Source organism: Stenella coeruleoalba (genome assembly GCF_951394435.1).
Source record: "Stenella coeruleoalba genome assembly, chromosome: 5".
In the NCBI taxonomy this organism is placed as follows: Eukaryota; Metazoa; Chordata; class Mammalia; order Artiodactyla; family Delphinidae; genus Stenella; species Stenella coeruleoalba.
In genome coordinates this window covers 26,512,827-26,529,544 of record NC_137150.1, presented here as the reverse complement: position 1 = coordinate 26,529,544, position 16,718 = coordinate 26,512,827, and the positions used below count along the sequence as shown (strand labels likewise).

Below are 16,718 nucleotides of genomic sequence, written 5' to 3'. Positions count from 1 at the left end.
CCTTCACATTTGTCATGATTTGCATAAGTAAAGGCTTCAATAGCAAATGAAAAGAAGATGGTGTGTTTGAATGACATTTATAAAGCTTCATAAAAGTAATGACTTTAGCTCCTTCCTATAAAATCGAAGTATTTTTCCTTCAGCATCAGTTCTAAGCAGGTATTCCTGAAAGGTTTCATTTAAAATGCTGTAACAAGGCAGCAGAATCATTTCTTATCCAAAATGCAATATTTCCACCATACATCCTTTTGTAAAGGAAGTGAAATAACACCTTTTATATTTGATTTTCATAGTCTGTCGCTTGATTTTTTTTTAAGGGATTTTATATGTAGTCTAATAGACAAAGCATGAAAATTAACTTTAATGCTTTTTAAAGGTCTCACTTATTGAAGGCTGACTCTGTGTCAGACACTGTATATTCATTATCACTGATCATCCCGACCGCTCAGAAGGCAGGGAGTTATTGCCTCCATTTTACAGATGAGGAAACTGAGGCTCAGAGAGGAAAAGAGTCTGGCCTCGTGTAACTCAAAGGAGTTGAGTGGGAACCTAGGTCTCATCTAAGGCAGGAGCTCTTCGTCCCCTGTACCATAATCAGATAATCAGATGCAGCAAAGTCTAGGCAGAGTGGGCTCAGCCTTAGGGACCTGGCACCACTCTCTGGGAGAATGTTGTCAGAGCAACAGCCGTGAGAGCGGCACTTTTATTTTTCTTGCGAGGCAAGATCATGCGTTGGGAAGATCTTTGGACTTGGGCGGGTGTACCTGGGTCCAAGCCCCCAGTCTGCTAGGCGGCAAGCTCAGCGAGGACATCGTGCCGGCCTTCCTCACCTCTCTTGGCTCCCAAGTCCCCAGCTGAGAGCTTCTAATGCCCCAGTGCCTTGTTGATATCTTTTGAAGGAATGGAGATGTGTTTTTAGGCAAATCACATACCCTGTGACCTCAGTTCCTCCTCCTGCTTTTCATCTAAACCTCAGTGTACCTGATGACCACGGCCCCCATTTTTGAAAACAGCCTCCTCACCTTGATGTCTCCCTCTGACTGCAAATCTCTGCTAACTTCCAGGAAGTCTTCCTATGAAATATCTAACTTTCCACATGCGCACTGGTTTCCTGTTGCCGCTGTAACAAATTAGTAGCTTACACAATACAGTTTTACCTATTAACTTAACAATTCCGGAGATCAGAAATCTAAGGTGTGAGCAGGGCTGTGTGCTTTCCGGAGGCTCTAGGGGAAAGTTCATTTCCTCCCCTTTTCCGGCTTCACGCAGCTGCCCACATTCCTTGGCTCATGGCCTCTTCTTCCATATCCAAAGCCAATAACGCTAGGCTGAGTCCTTCTCACACCATCATCTCTCTGGTTCGATTCTGCCTCCTCTTCGACTTTGAAGGACTCTTGGGATCATACTGGATCCACCTGATGATTCAGGATAATCTCCCTATCTTCAAGCCAGCTGACTAGCAACCTTAATCCCCCTTTGCCATGTAACATAAAATGTTCACCGGTTCCTGGGAGGAGGACATGGACTTGGGGGGCCATTATTCTGCCTACCACAATCTGAGGTAGACCAGATGTCCCAGGTTACATCAGCCTTGGAGGTAAATATTCAGGCCCCAGAATACTTACACACTGGTACTGTTCTGGGTCTTTCCCTATAGCTCTTCAGGAAAGGCACCCACCCTTCACCCCACCCATCCTCTCAAATTCCTTCTCAGTCTATACTGGATCCCACCCCCCAACAGTGCCTCACGTGTGCTCAGGAAGTGGTCCTGCCAGATAAACTGAGCATCTGCAGTACTTCTTCCTACCTGCTCAGGCCACACTCAGGCTGGAACTCCAGCCACAGAGCAGGGCTGCTTGGCCTTCCTGGGCATCTTACTTCAGTTTCATGAAATCCCCCTCTGGTTTTTCTTCTGTCCCTACTGCAGACACTCCACCTTAGGCTGAGACACACATCTTCAGGGGTTGGGGTTAGAGGAATTTGAGTGACCAACACTAGTCCACATTTGGAATAACTACCCCAAAACTACCCGCTCACCTACCCACATACTCACCGTGACTCCATGCCCTGAAACGAAATCAGAGGGGTTTGCAGTCATCTCCTTAGAGTTCATTCTTTTCCCAAAGGCCTCTTGATCGTTCACGTAAATAGAACCCTATTGGTCCCTCCCTACTTGCCCTGCCAATAGGTTAGAACCCTGGAATGAGTCTAATTCAGGCTCAAGCTGGACCTATCATTTTTAACCTCATACACAGAAGGTTGAATTAGTCAGACACCTCAATTCATGGTCCTTTACCAGTACTGGTGCATGCAAGGCCCTTTTCTTGTTTATGTATTTGTTTCCTTTTGTGACGCTCCCTAGATATCCATTCTAATATGTTTCATGTGCATCTTGCTGCCTTTATGTGTTCTTACATGGCGTGTGTTGTTTTGAATGTGTTATTAATTTGCACAAATGCTAGTATTGTTACATAACTTACTGTGTCTTACCGTTTTCCCCTGAACACTGTGTTTTTAATGATCCCTCCATGTCACTGGGCACATTTAGTCCCTAACTCCTAATGCTGCCTCATCCTTTACAGTGTGTGTTTGTTCACCAAGTTTTACCTGTCTATTCAGCCAGGATGGACACCCAGGTGACCTCCAATAATGCTGCAGTAAACAGCCTCATTCCTGACATTTTGTGGGTGGGATAGGGACGTGGGACTTTCTCTGGGACATTGTATTAGTTTGCTAGGGCTGCCACATCAAAATGCTGCAGACTCAGTGGCATAAACAACAGAAATGTATTTTCTCACAGTTCTGGAGGCCAGGAGTCTAAGGTCAAGGTTTTGGTGGGTCTGCTTTCTTCTGAGGCTTCTCCCCTTGGCTTGCAGACATCTGCCTTCTCCCTGTGCCCTCACAGGGCGCTTTCTTGTGTGAGTGCACCTCTGGTGTGTCTCTGTGTGTCCAAACTTCCTCTCCTTATAAGGATAACAGTCAGATTGGATTAGGACCCTCCATAATGACCTCATTTTAACTTAATCGCCTCTTTAAAGGCACTATCTCTAAATAAGTCACATTCTGAAGTACTGGGAATAGGACTTCAACACAAGAATTTTGGGAGGACACAATTCAGCCCTTATCAGACGTACACCATGAGTGAAATTGCTGGGGGGTAGAGTGTGTGCATACTTGATTGGACTGCACGCATGTACTCTTCCATAAGGAATGAATGAGGACCCCGTATCTTAAGCCCCACCTACATTTGACATGATCCAGCTTTTACTATTTTGCTAGCCCAATAGGTATAAAGTGCTATCTCCTTATTGTTTAAAATTTCATTTTGTATGGTTGTTTTCAGGATTTCCTCTTCTGTAAATAGCCTGCTAAATATCTTTTGCCCATTTTCCTATTGCATTTTTCTTTTCCTAGGTGATTTGTAGTATGACCTTATATATTCTAGATAATGGCTTTAGACATTGATAATATCTTCTCCATTCTGACATTTGTCTATAACTTTGTTCATCGTGTATGTCATGAAACAGCAGATATCTTCAATTTTGATGTTATCAAAGTCATCAATTATTTTTTTCATGGTTTGACCTTTTGAAGTTTTGTTTTAAAAATCCTTAAAATGGAGAATTTCTGAAGATGGCGGAAGAGTAAGACATGGAGATCACCTTCCCACAAATACATCAGAAATACATCTACATGTGGAACAACTCCTACAGAACACCTGCTGAATGCTGGCAGAAGACTTCAGACCTCGCAAAAGGCAAGAAACTCCCCACGTACCTGGGTAAAGCAAAAGAAAAAAGAAAAAACAGAGACAAAAGAATAGGGACGGACCTGCACCTGTGGGAGGGAGCTGTGAAGGAGGAAAGGTTTCCACAGACTAGGAAGCCCCTTCGTGGGCAGAGACTGCGGGTGGCAGAGGGGGGGAAGCTTCAGAGGTGTGGAGGAGAGCGCAGCAACAGGGGTGCAGAGGGCAAAGCGGAGAGATTCCCGCACAGAGGATCAGTGCTGACCAGCACTCACCAGCCCAAGAGGCTTGTCTGCTCACCCGCCGGGGCGGGCGGGGCTGGGAGCTGAGGCTCGGGCTTCGGTCGGAGCACAGGGAGAGGACTGGGGTTTGCAGCGTGAACACAGCCTGCAGGGGGTTAGTGCACCACGGCTAGCCGGGAGGGAGTCCGGGGAAAAGTCTGGACCTGCCGAAGAGGCAAGAGACTTTTTCTTGCCTCTTTGTTTGCTGGTGCACGAGGAGAGGGCATTAAGAGTGCTGCTTAAAGGAGCTCCAGGGACGGGCGTGAGCCGCAGCTATCAGCGCGGACCCCAGAGGCTGGCATGGGACGCTCAGGCTGCTGCTGCCGCCACCAAGAAGCCTGTGTGCGAGCACAGGTCACTCTCCACACCTCCCTTCCAGGGAGGCTGTGCAGCCCGCCACTGCCAGGGTCCCGGGATCCAGGGACAACTTCCTGGGGAGAACGCATGGTGGGCCTCACGCTGCTGTAATGTCACGTCGGCCTCTGCTCACCCCGCATCCGTACCCCTCCCCCCCCCAGCCTGAGTGAGCCAGAGCCCCCGAATCGGCGGCTCCTTTAACCCCGTCCTGTCTGAGCGAAGAACAGGCGCCCTCCAGCGACCTACACGCAGAGGCGGGTCCAAATCCAAAGCTGAACCCCAGGAGCTGTGCGAACAAAGAAGAGAAAGGGAAATCTCTCCCAGCAGCCTCAGGAGCAGCAGATTAAATCTCCACAATCAACTTGATGTACCCTGCATCTGTGGAATACCTGAAGAGACAACAAATCATCCCAAATTGAGGAGGTGGACTTTGGGAGCAATGATACTTTTTTTTCCCCCTTTTCCTCTTTTTGTGAGTGTGTATGTTTATGCTTCTTAGTGTGATTTTGTCTGTATAGCTTTGCTTTTACCATTTGTCCTAGGGTTCTGTCTGTCCATCTTTTTTCTGTTTATTTGGTTTTTCTGTTTTGTTTTGTTTTTTAGTATAGTTTTTACCACTTGTTCTCATTGGTGGATTTGTGTTTTGGTTTGGTTGCTCTCTTCTTTCTTTCTTTTTTTTTAAAATTACTTTAAAAAATTATTTTAATAATTATTTTTAATTTAATAACTTTATTTTATTTTATATTCTTCTTTCTTTCTTTCTTTCTTTCTTTCATTCTTTCTTTTTCTCCCTTTTATTCTGAGTCATGTGGATGACAGGCTCTTGGTGCTCCAGCCAGGTGTGAGGGCTGTGCCTCTGAGGTGGGAGAGCCAAGTTCAGAACATTGGTCCACCAGAGACCTCCCAGCTCCACTTAATATCAAATGGCGATAATCTCCCAGAGATCTCCATCTCAATACCAAGACCCAGCTCCACTCAACGACCAGCAAGCTCTAGTGCGGGACACCCTATGCCAAACAACTAGCAAGACAGGAACACAATCCACCCATTAACAGAGAGGCTGCCTAAAATCATAATAAGCCCACAAATACTCTAAGACACACCACCAGACGTGGACCTGCCCACCAGAAAGACAAGATACAGCCTCACCCACCAGAACACAGGCACAAGTCCCCTCCACCAGGAAGCCTACACAACCCACAGAACCAACCTTAGCCGCTGGGGGCAGACACTAAAAACAATGGGAACTACGAACCTGCAGCCTATGAAGGGGAGACCCCAAACACCATAAGTTAACCAAATGAGAAGACAGAGAAACACACAGCAGATGAAGGAGCAAGGTAAAAACCCACCAGACTTAACAAATGAAGAGGAAATAGGCAGTCTACATGAAAAAGAATTCAGAATAATGATAGTAAAGATGATCCCACATCTTGGAAATAGAATGGAGAAAATACAAGAAACGTTCAACAAGGACCTAGAAGAACTAAAGAGCAAACAAACAGTGATGAACAACACAATAAATGAAATTAAAAATTCTCTAGAAGGGACCAATAGCATAATAACTGAGGCAGAAGAACTGATAAGTGACCTGGAAGATAAAATAGTGGAAATAACTACTGCAGAGCAGAATAAAGAAAAAAAAATGAAAAGAATTGAGGACAGTCTCTGAGACATCTGGGACAACACTAAACGCATCAACATTCGAATTATAGGGGTTCCAGAAGAAGAAGAGAAAAAGAAAGGGACTGAGAAAATATTTGAAGAGATTATAGTTGAAAACTTCCCTAATATGGGAAAGGAAATAGTTAATCAAGTCCAGTAAGCACAGAGAGTCCCATACAGGAAAATCCAAGGAGAAACACGCCAAGACACATATTAAGCAAACTATCAAAAGTTAAATACAAAGAAAAAAATATTAAAAGTAGCAAGGGAAAAACAACAAATAACATACAAGGGAATCACCATACGGTTAAAGCTGACCTTTCAGCAGAAACTCTGCAAGCCAGAAGGGAGTGGCAGGACATATTTAAAGTGATAAAGGAGAAAAACCTACAACCAAGATCACTCTATCCAGCAAGAATCTCATTCAGATTTGACAGAGAAACTAAAACCTTTACAGGCAAGCAAAAGCTAAGAGAATTCAGCACCACCAAATCAGCTTTATAGTAAATGCTAAAGGAACTTCTCTAGGCAGGAAGCACAAGAGAAGGAAAAGACAATAACAAACCCAAAACAATTAAGAAAATGGTAATAGGAGCATACATATTGATAATTTCCTTAAATGTAAATGGATTAAATGCTCAACCAAAAGACATAGACTGCCTGAATGCATACAAAAACAAGACCCATATATATGCTGTCTACAAGAGACCCACTTCAGACCTAGGGACATATACAGACTGAAAGAGAGGGGATGGAGAAAGATATTCCATGCAGATGGAAATCAAAAGAAAGCTGGAGAAGCAATTCTCATATCAGACAAAATAGACTTTAAAAAAAGACTATTACAAGAGACAAAGAAGGACACTATATAATGATCAAGGGATCAATCCAAGAAGAAGATATAACAATTGTAAAATATATGCACCCAACATAGGAGCACCTTCAATACATAAGGCAAATACTAACAGCCATAAAACGGGAAATCGACAGTAACACAATCATAGTAGGGGACTTGAACACTCCACTTTCACCAATGGACAGATCATCCAAAATGAAAATAAATAAGGAAACACAAGCTTTAAATGATACAATAAACAAGATGGACTTAATTGATATTTATAGGACATTCCATCCAAAAACAACAGAATACACTTTCTTCTCAAGTACTTATGGAACATTCTCCAGGATAGATCATATCTTGGGTCATAAATCAAGCCCTGGTAAATTTAAGAAAATTGAAATCATATCAAATATCTTTTCTGACCACAACGCTATGAGACTAGATATCAATTACAGGAAAAAATCTGTAAAAAATACAAACACATGGAGGTTAAACAATACACTACTTAATAACCAAGAGATTACTGAAGAAATCAAAGGAAATCAAAAAATACCTAGAAACAAATGACAATGAAAACATGATGACCCAAAACCTATGGGATGCAGCAAAAGCAGTTTTATCAGGGAAGTTTATAGCAATACAATCTTACCTTAAGAAACAAGAAACATCTCAAAAAAACAACCTAACCTTACAGCTAAAGCAATTAGAGAAAGAAGAACAAAAAAAAAAAAAAACCCAAAGTTAGCAGAAAGAAGGAAATCATAAAGATCAGATCAGAAGTAAATGAAAAAGAAATGAAGGAAATGATAGCAAAGAGCAATAAAACTAAAAGCTGGTTCTTTGAGAAGATAAACAAAATTGATAAAACATTAGCCAGACTCATCAAGAAAAAAATGGAGACGACTCAAATCAATAGAATTAGAAATGAAAAAGGAGAAGTAACAACTGACACTGCACAAATACAAAGGATCATGAGAGATTACTACAAGCAACGATATGCCAATAAAATGGACAACCTGAAAGAAATGGGCAAATTCTTAGAAATGCACAACCTTCTGAGACTGAACCAGGAAGAAATAGAAAATATGAACAGACCAATCACAAGCACTGAAATTGAAACTGCGATTAAAAATCTTCCAAGAAAAAAAGCCAAGGAGCAGATGGCTTCATAGGGCATTCTATCAAACATTTAGAGAAGAGCTAACACCTAACTTTCTCAAACTCTTCCAAAATATAGCAGAGAGAGGAACACTCCCAAACTCATTCTACAAGGCCACCATCACCCTGATACCAAAACCAGACAAAGATGTCACAAAGAAAGAAAACTACAGGCCAATATCACTGATGAACATAGATGCAAAAATCCTCAACAAAATACTAGCAAACAGAATCCAACAGCACATTAAAAGGATCATACACCATGATCAAGTGGGGTTTATCCCAGGAATGCAAGGATTCTTCAGTATACTGAAATCAATCAATGTGATACACCATATTAACAAATTGAAGTATAAAAACCATATGATCATCTCAATAGATCCAGAGAAAGCTTTTGACAAAATTCAAAACCCATATATGATAAAAACCTTCCAGAAAGTAGGCAAAGAGGAAATTTACCTCAACATAATAAAGACCATATATGACAGACCAACAGCCAACATCATCCTCAATGGTGAAAAACTGAAACCATTTCCACTAAGATCAGGAACAAGACAAGGTTGCCCACTCTCACCACTATTATTCAGCATAGTTTTGGAAGTTTACCCACAGCAATAAGAGAAGAAAAAGAAATGAAGGGAATCCAAGTCGGAAAAGAAGTAAAGTTGCCACTCTTTGTAGATGACATGATACTATACATGGAGAATCCGAAAGATGCTACCAGAAAACTATTAGAGCTAATCAATGAATTTGGTAAAGTTGCAGGATACAAAATTAATGCACAGAAATCTCTTGCATTCCGATACACTAATGATGAAAAATCTGAAAGTGAAATTAAGAAAACACTCCCATTTACCATTGCAACAAAAAGAATAAAATATCTAGGAATAAACCTACCTAAGGAGACAAAAGACCTGTATGTGGAAAATTATAAGACACTGATGAAAGAGATTAAAGATGATACAAATAGATGGAAAGGTATACCATGTTCCTGGCTTGGAAGAATCAACATTGTGAAAATGACTATACTACCCAAACCAATCTACAGATTCAGTGCAATCTCTATCAAACTACCACTGGCATTTTTCACAGAACTAGAACAAAAAGTCTCACAATTTGTATGGAAACACAAAAGACCCCAAATAGCCAAAGCAATCTTGAGAAAGAAAAACGGAGCTGGAGGAATCAGACTCCCTGTCTTCAGACTATACTACAAAGCTACAGTAGTCAAGAGAGTGTGGTACTGGCACAAAAACAGAAATATAGATCAATGGAACAGGATAGAAAGCCCAGAGATTAACCCACACACATATGGACACCTTATCTTTGATAAAGGAGGCAAGGATATACAATGGAGAAAAGACAGTCTCTTCAATAAGTTGTGCTGGGAAAACTGGACAGCTACATGTAAAAGAATGAAATTAGAACACTCCCTACCACCATACACAAAAATTAACTCAAAATGGATTAAAGACCTAAATGTAAGGCCAGACACTTTAAAACTCTTAGAGGAAATCATACATAGAACACTCTATGACATAAATCACAGCAAGATCCTTTTTGACCTACCTCCTAGAGAAATGGAAATAAAAACAAAAATAAACAAAATGGGACCTAATGAAACTTAAAAGCTTTTGCACAGCAAAAGAAACCATAAACAAGATGAAAAGACAACCCTCAGAATGGAAGAAAATATTTGCAAATGAAGCAACTGACAAAGGATTAATCTCCAAAATTTACAAGCAGCTCATGCAGCTCAATATCAAAATAACAAACAGCCCAATCCAAAGATAAGCAGAAGACCTAAATAGACATTTCCCCAAAGAAGATATACAGATTGCCAACAAACACATGAAAGAATGCTCAACGTCATTAATCATTAGAGAAATGCAAATCAAAACTACAATGAGATATCATTTCACACCAGTCAGAATGGCCATCATCAAAAAATCTATAAACAATAAATGCTGGAGAGTGTGTGGCGAAAAGGGAACCCTCTTGCACTGTTGGGAATGTGAATTGGTACAGCCACTATGGAGAATAGTATGGAGTTTTAAAATCTTCCCATAGAGGTACTATATATTCCTGGTTAAACCAGATATTTTACAGATTTAGTTGATATTATTAATGTTATTTTTATATCTGATTATACTTTCTAATGTACTGCTGGTTTAGAGTAAAAACTACTGTGTTTGTAGGATAATCTTGATTCCAGCAATATCAATAATATCTCACTATTCTGAGAGTCTCTCTGTTGATTCTGCTTGTTTTTCCAGGCGTATGATCCTATCGTCTATAAATAATGATAGTTTTACCTCTTTCCTTACAAGTCTTGAACCACTATTTTTTTTTCTTTCCTTATAGCTTTGGCCAGGGCTATTGGTCCTACAGAAAATGGTGGCTGTGAGAGTTAATATCCTTGTCTTATTCCTGATCTTAATGTTTCTCCATTGAGCTATGATGATTTTTGATTTAGTTTTTTTTAACAGTGCTCTGACTTTTCATTTTTTATAAAAGTTTTATTAAAATATAGTTCACATACTAAGAAATTCACTCTTTGAAGTGTATAATTCAGTGGTAAATTTTATATATAAACCTTATTAAGTTAAGGAAAATTGTTTCTACTTCTAAATTTCTGAGAGCTTGTGCAACTTTGTGAATTTTTTGTATTATTTGAGATAATCATATGACTTTTCTCCTTTAGGCATTAATGAAATTAATGACACTGATTTTTCTGATGTTAAACTCTACTTGCATTCATGGACTAAACCCTATGTGATCATGATGTATTATTTTTTTAATATACTTGGTTTTAGTTAGCTCATATTTTGTTTTGGAGTACTGCATCTCTCATCATTCGTGAACCAGACCTATAATATTTTGCTTATATTTCTTTTGTCTGATTCTGGAATCAATATTTTACTAGCTTGAAAAATGAACTAGGAAACTATTGCTCTTTTTCTATTTTCTAGAACAACTCTTTCTTAAAAGTTTGGTAGAATTCATTTGAAAAACCATCTGAGCCTTTTGGGCAGGGGAGGGAATGCCAACTATCATTTCAATTTCTTTAGTATCTCAAGTTCTGTTCTCTGTTTCTTCTGTCCTGTTTCATCTGATCCTCTGATTCACAGACACACCTCATTCCCCACTGCCCCATTCACATGTCCCACTCAAGTCTTTATCTCTGGAGATCCTGACTATACTTTAAGGCAGAACTTCAATTCCCTATTTTTATGAGTCAATTCCCAACCCACCATAACACTGTTATTCCTTCCTCATTGCCGCTTGATAGCTCTGTGTGTATATCTTACACATTTATACCACCCTTATCAGGATTATCTCTATGTGTTATGTCCATTTTTATCCAGCAATGAATAATCTAACATCGTAGGTATAACATAATCTTTATCTTGCATGAAGCCCTGTTTTCTCTAAAACTAAAAGTAAATTTTGTAAAACTAGAGAGCATAATAATAACGGTGTCTATTTTTTGCCCTTTCCCTTTGAAAACAAACATAAAAGCCTTTGCATATACTTTGTACAAACATTGCTCTTCCTCATCCAAACTGTACCCCTAGCCCCATCTGCCCCATGAATCCTGATTGATCCTGTGGGCTGTCTCTCATACCTGGATCTTAACCTCACTCCCTAAATGCCTTCTCAGTAAATGTGTATTAGGAAGGAATAGGAATGGTGCCAGACCAGAGTTGTGGAGAAGTCCACCGCCTTCAAGGTAAGGCACGGAGCTCCACAGCTAAGCTGAGTTGGTGAGACCTCTAGGAGGGTTCTGCTACCCAATGTAAGCTGCCTTTTCTAGGGAGCATTGACTATTCACTGTGATCAGAGATAGTATGATGCTGCGAAGAGAAACAGTTGGCAGATGTACAAATAATGGTTTTATTCACCTTTCATTCACTTTTCTAAGAAACTTCTCTGTACCATAACCACTGTTGGGATTACAGAGAGGAAAGACTGTCATTGCCTCCACACCCCATTTAAGGTGCTCACCGTCTGGTAAGAAAATTAATTAAACACATTCAGTGAAATTTACAAATGATAAGAGCTGTGACAGAAGCAATTTCTAGGGACTGGGGGGAGGACCCCTGGGGCTAATCTCTGGTGAAGCCCACCTGGGGTCACAACCACAACACAGTAATCAGCAGTCAGTCCTTGAACTGCCTTAAAAAGTGGGACCTTGTCTGTGAAATCCCAACCCCACCACATATTAGCTGCGGGACTTCAGGAAAGCTACCTGGTTCTTCTGTGCCTTCGTTTTTTCATTGGTAAAATGGGGTCCATGGCACCGGCCTCATGTGGCTGTCGACATGAGGAGCTAATGCTCTGATGTGTGTAGCGCCTGGCCCGCAGCCGGGGCCGGGCTCCTGGGAGCTGCTGCTTCCCTTGTGGCTGGTGCCATGGCTCTCTGCTTCTGATTGCAGGTGGTAACACCGGATGGGCATGGGAAGAGCCGAGCTAAGTGGGGCCTGCTGAAGAATATCCGGATTGCCCTCCAGAAACGCTTCTGAGTGCCCCCCGCAGGGCAGGCAGCAACCTCAGAGACATACCACAGAATAGACATATGTAGACACACACACGTGTGTATATGTATCTTTCTCCCCACATTCTTCAACGAGGTTGTAGACCATGTTCCCGGGACATCTGAGCCATTTCAGCAGAAGTCTACTAAGAGCTAATAAAAGGAAATGCCTGATGTCATGGCTTGCTGTTTGCTCATTAAATAGAAACTAAGATACAAAAGTCAGCAAGTGGCTACGTTTCCATGAGCTCGGACCTAATCCTAGGCTCAGAATTCTGTGCTGTTTTGTATGAGGTAGCGTTGGTTGAAAAAAATTAAAAAGGCACTCTCTTTGAAGTCAGGCTCCCTGGGTACGCATGTTGACCCTGGTCTAACTAGCTGTCGGTGTTTGGGCAAGTCACTGATTGATGGGGAGCTCATTCCCTCACTATGCAGACTATTTTAATATGAAAAGGCCAACGTTGTTAGAATGCGCTTCCTCGTTATTGAGCCTGAACTTGCCTTCCCATAACTTTAACCCCATGGTCTGAGGTCTGCCCCAGAGCCATAAGAAGAAGAGTACTCCCTCTTCTCACTCTTTCTGATCCCCAGACAAAGGAAGAGCAGTAGAAGGGCTGGTGGGAGGCACCCTCCTATGGTTCTTTGAAGCATGGCAGGAAAGAATGGCAGAGTCGTGTGTCAGCTCCAGCCTCACTGAACTTGGCCAGGCCCTTCAGACAATGTGAAGTACCCAAGCTTGAAAAGGCCCCATCTGCCTGGAACGACCCACTCCTGAACCCCACCCCACTGCTGCCTAGAAAATACCACCAGTCTTTCAAGACCTAGCTCAACCACTTGTGTGAAGTCTTTGCTGATTCTCCAGGTGGTCTAAGTGGGGATGATACCTCCTTCCTCTCCTGGGTTCTCACTAAACCCCGAGCCCTCCTCCCCCACCCCATCCCCCACAGAGACACCTCTTCCAGCCCGTGATGCTCAGGAGCTCTCATTGGTCCCCAGTCTTTAGGACAGAGATGGCATCTCATTCATTCTGTCCCAGTGGCTGGCTCAGTGAAACTCACATTGCACATTAATAACAGGGACAGAGGAACTACTGCTGGAAGGCAGGCACACAGAGCCACCCTCCTGTGAACTCATCCCCGACAGGTCAGTTTGCACCATGAGGGTCTACACACAGAAGTGGGAGTGGGCATGGAAAGGGACCGGTGGTCAGTGGTCTCCACCTCCTCTAATCCCATCCTTTTCATGAGCTGCCCCATGGCGGGTGTGGCCAGCTCATCTGGCTTCACCCGGAGGACCATGGCTTTGCAACCCATTATTTTGCCCGGAGACTCAGCATCAGAGCCAGAAAAGCCCCATTCCCTGTGAAGGATCCTTAGTGATGATCTTTTAATAATGTGAGATGAAGCCAAGCAGATTCCTGCCCCACCCCCAAACAGCACTGCAAGAAGGAATACCCGCGGGAGCTTCGTTATGATCCTATTACTATAAATGATGGCTTGGATCCACCTTCAGATTTGGTATTACCATATAATCATTTCTGTAAAAGCCTTCAAAATCATCATTAGCACGGGGAGCAAATTAAATGACATGCCAGCAGGGATCTTACTACTGATAAACTAAAAGGAAATTAAACTAAAAAAAAAAAAGAATGATATGAATTTTGCATTACAATGATCACACCTACTCACAGAGCCAAGTAGGATGGCCAGAATCAGAGAAGCACCAGCACCCTGATCTTGCCTCTCTAGAGAATGTGTAAACTTGCATTCAGCAACCAAGAAGTCAGTGGGATTCTCTGAGAGGCCCATTTAAGCAGTAGCGGAGCTGTTCTTCCAAACACAAGGTGAAATTTTTTAATGATGCAGAAACCCTTGCACATCATTTGTTCCCTGGGGTTATGATTCACACAGAGTGTACCCTCCCAGGACCCTTCCTGTGGTATAAAAAGGGAGGCAAGGATCTGGTGTAATATCAGCACTTTATCTTTACTAACCAGTTGCATGGCCTTGAGTGAGTCCCTCTCTCACCCTGGATGTCAGTTTCTTTGTCTATATGATGATGTGGTTTGATTAGGTATTTTAGAGCTGATCTTTAATTAAATGAGAATAATGTTTCTTTCCCTGCTTCTTCGGATTGTTGTCAAATTCAAATGAGTAATATACACGAAAGCATGTTACAAAGTGGAAAATACTGTTAAGGAGGAAAGTTTTTTAATTGAAGTATAGTTAATGTACAATATTATGTAAGTTACAGGCATACAATATAGTGATTTGTAATTCTGCACGTACACAGTAGTACATATATGTTTGTGTGTGTGTGTGTATATATATATATATATATATATATTTATGTACCAAATATAACAAAGAGATTCATCTATATACACCACTGTGTCTAGCCATAATCTCTCTGTATATCTATGTATTTCAGCATCTCTATCAGTCTTTCTTTAGAGAACAGTGTATGGCTATAGGAACAGATAATTAGTGGCAGTGTCTACTTGAAAAGAGCTTATAGTATATTAGTGCAGTTGATAGCTAAGAAAATGGTAGTTTTCTGGCACCTCTCCTCTTCTTACTTTTTTTCTTTTTCTTTTTATATTCACTCTAGATTCATTCATTCATTTAACACATCTGTAATGAGATTTGGGTGCAAGGAACACAGTGGGAAATTCAACAAGCATGGTTCCTGCCCCACATATTTTATAGTCTAATGAGGAAGACAGGTGAAGCTATAAGTATATAGATGACTAGAAATGATGAAAAGTGCTAGGGAGGAAAGGAGCATGGAGCTGGGAGGTATCGATTCTAAAGAGGGTGCAATGGCCTGAATGTTGTGTTCTCCAAAATTCATGTGCTGAAACCCTAACCCCAAAGTGATGGTGTTTCCTAATTACCTTGGGAGGTAATTAGGCCATGAGAGTGGGGCCCTCAAGAATGGGATTAGTGCCTTTATAAGATGAAGCCAGAGAGCTAGCTCACTCTCTTTCCACCACAACGAGAAGACAGCCATTCGCACCCCAGAAGAGGGTCCTTGCCAGAACCTGATTATGCTGGCACCCTATCTTGGACTTCCAGCCCCTAAAACTGTGAGAAATAAATTTCTGTTCTTATAAGACACCCAGTCTATGATACTTTGTTATAGCCAACCAAACAGACTAAAACAGAGGCTGTCAGTGAAGGGCTCCCAAGAGGTGAATTTAAACCTGTCTCCTTAAGAAAGGAGAGGAACCAGTCATGTGACAAGCAGAGGAGAAAAGCATTTTTGATAGAGCTGCAGCAGGTGCCAAGGTCCTGTGGCAGGAAGAAAAACAGGAACACAGTCCCGGAGGCTGCATTGCAAGAAACAAGGAGGAGAGAAGGATGGGTAAGTGGCCTTGGCAGAACTTGTGGGCCATCACAGAGGTCATGCATCTCAGGAAGCTGTAAGCCAGGCAATGTCACAACCCTATTTATATTTCAGTAGTGTTACTTTTGGTTCTGTATGGGCAGTGAGTTGCAGGGAGCCAAGAGAAAAGGCAGGAGGACTGTTAGCACAAGTGTGGTTACCTGGGCTGAGGGGACAGATTCGAGGTGGAATCAAGAGCCCTTTCGGATCAGTGGGGTGTGTATGAGTGAGCAGGAGAGAGTAATCAAGGATGGTGTCGAAGATTCTGGATTGAGTACCAGGTGGGTGATGGATCCAAACAGGAAAGAATGGACAAGTTTCAGTTTGGGGAAATGTTAGAGTTCTGCCTTGGATGGATGGAGATACTTGAGGGACTAGTGAGCAGAATCAAACAGCAGCAACTGGTTATTGTATCAGCCTGATTCAGTCTGGAAAACAGAAAACACACCAGTCCTTTTAACAGAGAGAACTGAATATGGGAATTGGTTCAATAGATGTTGGAGGACCCAGGACAGAAAAGGGACACTGGGATAACACAGAGGTGGCAACTATCACCCCTAGGAGCCACTGTCACCCCTAGGACTGGGGAAATGAAGGGAAGAGGATGGAGTTTTCAGAACCAGAGGCTCAGAGGAGGAGCCCTGCTGAGCTGGGGCCCAGATCTCTGGGCGAGGGTCGCTGCCAGACTGGTGCTGGTGTCTCTGGGAGAGTTCCAGGAGGCCAATTCTAGGAGAGTGGGGAAAAGAT

At 42.0% G+C, this 16,718-nt stretch overlaps 1 protein-coding gene across 1 annotated transcript in view; it reads left to right on the top strand.

The window, feature by feature from the left end:
* TRIM42 (tripartite motif containing 42) overlaps positions 1–12,701 on the top strand; it is a gene marked incomplete at its 5' end in the record, with an annotated part of 29,499 nt that extends 16,798 nt beyond the window's left edge. The window contains one exon of the mRNA XM_079923044.1: positions 12,487–12,701. Within this exon, the coding sequence (XP_079779170.1) occupies positions 12,487–12,573 (87 nt within the window). The 3' untranslated portion in view covers positions 12,574–12,701. The remainder of the gene's footprint in view (positions 1–12,486) is intronic.
* Positions 12,702–16,718: the final 4,017 nt, after the last annotated feature.